This window comes from Lathyrus oleraceus, chromosome 3 (assembly GCF_024323335.1).
Source record: "Lathyrus oleraceus cultivar Zhongwan6 chromosome 3, CAAS_Psat_ZW6_1.0, whole genome shotgun sequence".
Classification (NCBI taxonomy): domain Eukaryota; kingdom Viridiplantae; phylum Streptophyta; class Magnoliopsida; order Fabales; family Fabaceae; genus Lathyrus; species Lathyrus oleraceus.
The window spans coordinates 294,367,268-294,372,884 of NC_066581.1; the positions used below are offsets into that span (position 1 = coordinate 294,367,268).

Genomic DNA, 5,617 nt, shown 5'->3' on the forward strand with positions numbered 1-5,617 from the left:
AAAGAAGAAAGACGGTAAATGACAGCAGGCCCGGTCTTTAGCATGAGCAAGAAGTGCTATAGCACTGGACCCCAAATTTTGAGGGGCCCACATATTGTTTTTTAATTACTACAAATATATATTTTACACCTATTATTTTAAAAATAGGTGTTAAATTATAATGTTTTCAAAATCTATTTTACATCTGTTTGTTAAAAAATTTCAAAATTTATGATTTTTTACCATTTTTTTTTCAAAAAAATCAATATAAATTCATATTCTTTTAGACCAATTTTTTAAATTAGATCGGAGCCCCCGGATTTATTGGGCCGGCCCTGAATGACATAGATGGAAGAATTAGAAAAGAATTTATGAATTTTATATAGATCACTCACCTTAAAAAAGATATTTAATTTTATGATAGGATCTCTCCTATTGTATCTCTTCTAATAATATATATAAGTGGGTAAGAGAGAAACATATATACAACCGGATTTGATGAAAAAATTTCCACCGGTGGAATTAGGACGAAAGGATTACCGTGAGATATTCTACCATAATCCCAAAGAGTCCAAATGCATAATGTTTTGTATGATAGGATAGTGAAAATAGTTTTTAATAAAATTGGATGCATAATGTTTTGTATGATAGGATAGTGAAAATAGTTTTTAGTAAAATTGGTTTTATAATCTTTATTATTTAATCAATTCGATAAGTACATATTTGGATTGAATTTTACAAGTCCTAAAATGACTTCTATCAATCTCCAACATGAAAAGTGGTATTTTTTCATGTTTGAGTTTAGATCGATTTTCCTACTCTAAAATAATTCTCTTAGGAACTACAATTCTCATGGTAAGAATCAATTCTTCATTTATTATATTTTAGTTGTTACAATTATCTTTAATTTTCCTTTTTTACCCTCTTGAAATTTCCATGTAACTTCAGCCACTGATATTAGCTCATTTTTCTAACCCCTAACCATAGTTTCAAAATGTCAACAAACATTTTCCATAGTCCTTCACAAATTGGACCATACCCCATTACTTTTATTTTAATTCATTCTTCTCTAACTTTTCCATAACACATTATTAAAGAAACAACCTCTCTCTTTCTCTCTTCTTTCCCTCATATTTCCTTCACAAGCCCACATTTATATATCCCCCACTTATTTCCATTCCATTTCCCAAAACTTCCTTCACATACTCTGAATTGTTTTCAACATTTTTCTTGTTCACTATCCTAATGTATCACACTCTAGAAATCACCATTTTAAACGCTGAAAATCTCCACGTGAATAAAAACTCCATAAGCAAAAACGCATTTGTTTCTCTTTGTTCTGATTCAAGCTCAACCAATGAAAACTGTTACACCACCAAAGAAAACTCAGAAGAATGTGGTGGTGGAAATGGAAACTTCCTTTCATGGAATGAGAAGCTTTTGATAGAAGTGCCATTGAAATCAAGGTTTATAGTAGCTGATGTGAAGTACAAAACATCATGGGGAAATGTTAAGAGTGCTGGAATGGCGAGAATACCGGTTTCGGATTTGTATGTGCGAGATAATCGAGTTCAGTTTTTGAGTTATATGTTATGGGATAGTAAGGTTAGGAGAAATGGTGTTATCAATATTTCAGTGAGGGTAACAGCAATGGAATATTCTTTTCCGGTGACCGGAGTTCCGGTGGCTGGTGATGGTTTCACAGGGATTGTAACTGGGATTCCAGTTTGGTTGAGTAATATTCAAAGAAATTATTAATGTGTCACTAGACCTCTTTTACTAGTCTCATGTTTTTGGGAGTGTAGAAATTTTGCAAATTAATAGAGCAATTTCACATCTTAATTTTATTTTACAGTTAGAACATTCAGAAGTGTTTTCAGTATTAGTGTACTTTTGAACCACAGTTGTTCTAACAAAACAGAAGCTTGAGTCCTTCATTCCTCATAACATTAATGCAAACATGCACTATTCATGTACCAATAGGCTAAAAAACATTTTATTTTGATATTTTCATTCTACTTTATGACTCTGTCATTTAAGAGAAAAAATGAAATTGGTATAACATTTAGCAACCAAATTAGAAATGAAAATTATTTTTTCTTTCTCTAATTTTAATCAGTATATCATCTGGGATTGTTACAAAAACGGGTTGTGCCACCGTCCTTGTCAACGCACAAAGTAACTGGTTCAAACTTGGAGGTTATCAGTGCTCAAAATGTTAAACTTGCAGAGAGGGCAGGTTGCATTGATGAGCAGCCATTTGTCAATGCATGTGCAATGAAAATGGTGGTTGCAAGGAAGTTCTCTAAGTTCGGTTCCATCATCATAGGCCGAAAGACATATACAACATTCCTGCAATTAACCATCCATCAAAACATTTAAAAGGATAGTACTGTTAAGTCAGCTCAGTTGGTAGCTGTGCAGCGACATCAGACCGTAAGGGCGTGGATTCTCACTTATTCATCTTTAAGAGGTGAAATGAATAATTGTGAAATATTATAAAAGCGATAATCCATATTTAATAACCAGGAACTTACTGCATCTTCTAAGGCAATAATATGCTCAGAAGCTGAATCGCTGTCGCATTCCATCATCACTCCTCTGGATGATTCTTGGGCATCACCTTCTTTCTTAAATTCCTTTATTATTCTGAAGTTATATTTTGGCAACAGGTCAATCTCTTCCTTTGTTGCCCCTTCCTGTTCCTATTTTAAATATCAAATTAAGTTTGTTAAAGTTGAAAAAAGATTGTTGTGATCTGTGTTACCTGATCAGTCACTGCATACAAAATAGCAAGTATGCATGGAAGAAAACAGCAAACAGCAATTCCAATGAGACACGCAGCAGTAACACAGATCACAACAATCACAACGTCGAAAGCAAGAAATGTGATACAGAGCCTGCAAAAGAAAACATGCGTGATTGTTACACAATTGCAAGGCAGAAACATGGAACAAATGCATACCAACCAACCAACCAAGCCTTATCCTATTATGAGGGATCGGCTACATGGTTCAACTTCCGCCTAGTTGATCCATGTCATAGAGATTCAACAGTTTTACTTTGGCTGTCGACTGCCTAACACAACCTCTCCTTTTATCCGGACTTGGGAGCGGCTATACATAGCAAAGCTGACATAGGCAGGATGATGGAACAAATGCATAAAGCTAACAATTTTATTGATACTATATATTGTTCCGAGTTGTTACTAACCAATAGAGCTGAGGTGAATCCCTTGTCAAACTCTGACCACCAGCAGTTACCCAGTAGAATCCAAGAATCCACCATAAAAATGAAAGAACGGTATTTACCGACTCTATGTACTTGAAGATACTGAAATTGAACGAAAAATACAGTTTATAAACTCGTATATGACCAAAAACAAAGAGCTATATACTCCACCAATGCTAAACACAGCAAAGCCTTAACCACAATCACAACAAGATACTCTAAATCATGGACATAATTTAGTAAGCAATGAAGTTCGAACCGTGTCATGACATAATGCAATGCATATATTGAATGGTTGATTCTCATGAGATCAGAAAGCAAAGCATTGTCCTTCTATGGCAAATGAGCATACCTGCCCCGTTTACTCCCCACAAAAGCCTGGACAAAAAGGGCCGGGCGGAGGGGGCATACTTGATGGCACGAGCCTAAAACATTTTTCTACCCTAAAAAAAATGAGTGTGGGGCGTGGTAGGCCCGCAGGCACTAAATCTTTAGAGTTTAAAATTGCAAAATTTTATATTAAAAATGCTCGCACACGGTCATCTTAGGTGGTGGCTAAAACCGTACCTCGTCAAGCAAAAAAGTGCAGACAAATCAGGCATGCCCGTTGGACCCGTGACATTTTCTCTAATTACCATTAGAAAAACAAGATTCTATCAATTAAACTAACTTTATATAAAAACTAGCTAATCACACATAAAAAACAAAAAGTCAAGAAAATTGAAATTGAAAGAGTTATTTCATGTTTGTACCTATTTTCCTGATACTCCAAAAACTGCTCTGAAGCAACATCAGAATCACTCTCAGAACTGAAACTCCAAGAAGAAGAATCTTCAAAATGGTTATTCCTCCTCCTTCTTCTGAATTCCAAAACAACAAATAAAGAATGTACCAATCCCTGCAACAAGTAACCCAAAATCCACACCCTGAGAGGCACACAAGGCTCCTCATTCCTACTACCACACAAAACAACAGCACTAACCACGAGGAACGACAAGTTCCACGCCACGTCAATTGTCACCACCGGTTTCGAGTAAGCCCACTCACTCTGCCGCTCTTCCACCTCCGCCGCCGCCCTCTCTCGGACACGCAACGATGGTTCACGGAGCATCATACGCTCGGAGCTAGCTCGACGGAAGAAACGAGCGGCGGTACGGAGTGGTGGAGGAGGTGCGCGGTTGAGGGAGCGGCGAGTACGGAGGAGGAATGGTTCGGTGTCGCCGGAGGTGGAATCCGGTGGAGGAGAAGGTGTTGGGGTTGATGAGTTCATTTTATTTTTGTTGAGTTTGTGAGAATTGATGAGAAAACAAAATGGGGAAATGAATTGAATTTAGTGCGAATTTTAAAGGATTGAATTTGGGGAGTTTAGAATGAGGAGAAGAAACATGGTTTTTGCTGTAGAAAGACCGTGTTGACCAAATGTTTTCTTTTGAAAAAACTTGACCAGTAACTATAGTATCTTCCTTAAAAACATTTTATTAATATTAATAGTAAAGTCTGTCTAAAAGTTAGTAATAAAAAAACATTTATATAATTAATAATTGGTCAAAAACATTAATTTATGAAAAGGAAAAAGAAAAAAAATATATATATATATAATTTTACAATGTCAATAATAAAAAATTATGGTTATATTTTAAAATTACATTAATAAAATATTAATGAATTTTTATGTGATGATTATCTATGCCTTACTTTTAGTCTCTAAATTTTTATTATAATTTTTTTTATTAAAGAGTGTATTAAATTGAGATTTTAAGAGATTATTTTGTCAAAAAAAAATTAAAATTATAATATTATATTGATTTTTCTAACTTTTTAAAAATATGTCTACAATAAAAAAAATTGCTATTGATTTTAAAAGATTTATAATCTAAATTTTTAAGATTTTAAAAATATTTTACAAATATTTAAGATCTAAAAGACTCAATATTTTTTTATTAAAATAGATTAAATAAAGAGTAAAAAATTAAATCTATAATCAATACAAGTGTTAAATTTTTTTAATAATAATAGTAGGATGATATTGCCGGAAAGAATAATAAAATAAGATAAGAAAATTAAAAGAATTGAAAAGAAAGAATAAGAAAGTGTATAATAAAAAATTAAATAGTAATATTATATCAAGTCAAAATTTTCCAAATAATTTATAATTTAATATTCAGGTAGTATTAGTTAGAAATTAAACACATTTGTTTGGTATAAAAATTAAACACTTTTATATAATTGATGCAAGTCATCTTTTAGTTTTAAAAAAACTAATTAAATTTTTATCTTTAGAAACTTTGTAAGCACGTCTACAAGTATTTTCGGTCGTTATTTAATATTAAGGTGTTGATAGTGACATATGCATTTTTTTTAATGATAAAGTTTTAGTGTATATCTATGTTCTTTTGAATTCTAAACC

General features: G+C 33.1%; 2 protein-coding genes across 5 annotated transcripts; one reads left to right on the plus strand and one right to left on the minus strand.

Annotated features, from left to right (window-relative positions):
• The first annotated feature begins 1,127 nt into the window (after positions 1–1,127).
• On the plus strand, positions 1,128–1,826 carry LOC127127168 (BON1-associated protein 1). Its single transcript, XM_051056301.1, has one exon. It carries the CDS (start codon positions 1,225–1,227, stop codon positions 1,735–1,737), a length of 513 nt encoding a protein of 170 aa, XP_050912258.1. The 5' UTR covers positions 1,128–1,224; the 3' UTR covers positions 1,738–1,826.
• A 125-nt stretch (positions 1,827–1,951) lies between these two features.
• LOC127127167 (E3 ubiquitin-protein ligase At1g63170) lies at positions 1,952–4,648 on the minus strand. Of its 4 annotated transcripts, none has more exons than XM_051056297.1 (6): positions 3,963–4,648; positions 3,778–3,837; positions 3,193–3,312; positions 2,747–2,879; positions 2,517–2,678; positions 1,952–2,331 (listed from the first exon to the last, which is right to left on the minus strand). In XM_051056297.1, exons 1-6 carry the CDS (start codon positions 4,478–4,480, stop codon positions 2,167–2,169), a joined length of 1,158 nt encoding a protein of 385 aa, XP_050912254.1. In that variant the 5' UTR covers positions 4,481–4,648; the 3' UTR covers positions 1,952–2,166. The 4 variants fall into 4 exon arrangements, with proteins under 4 accessions (XP_050912254.1, XP_050912253.1, XP_050912256.1 ...); XM_051056296.1 differs by having other exon boundaries at positions 2,517–2,684; XM_051056299.1 differs by lacking the exon at positions 3,778–3,837.
• Between the last annotated feature and the right edge of the window lie 969 nt (positions 4,649–5,617).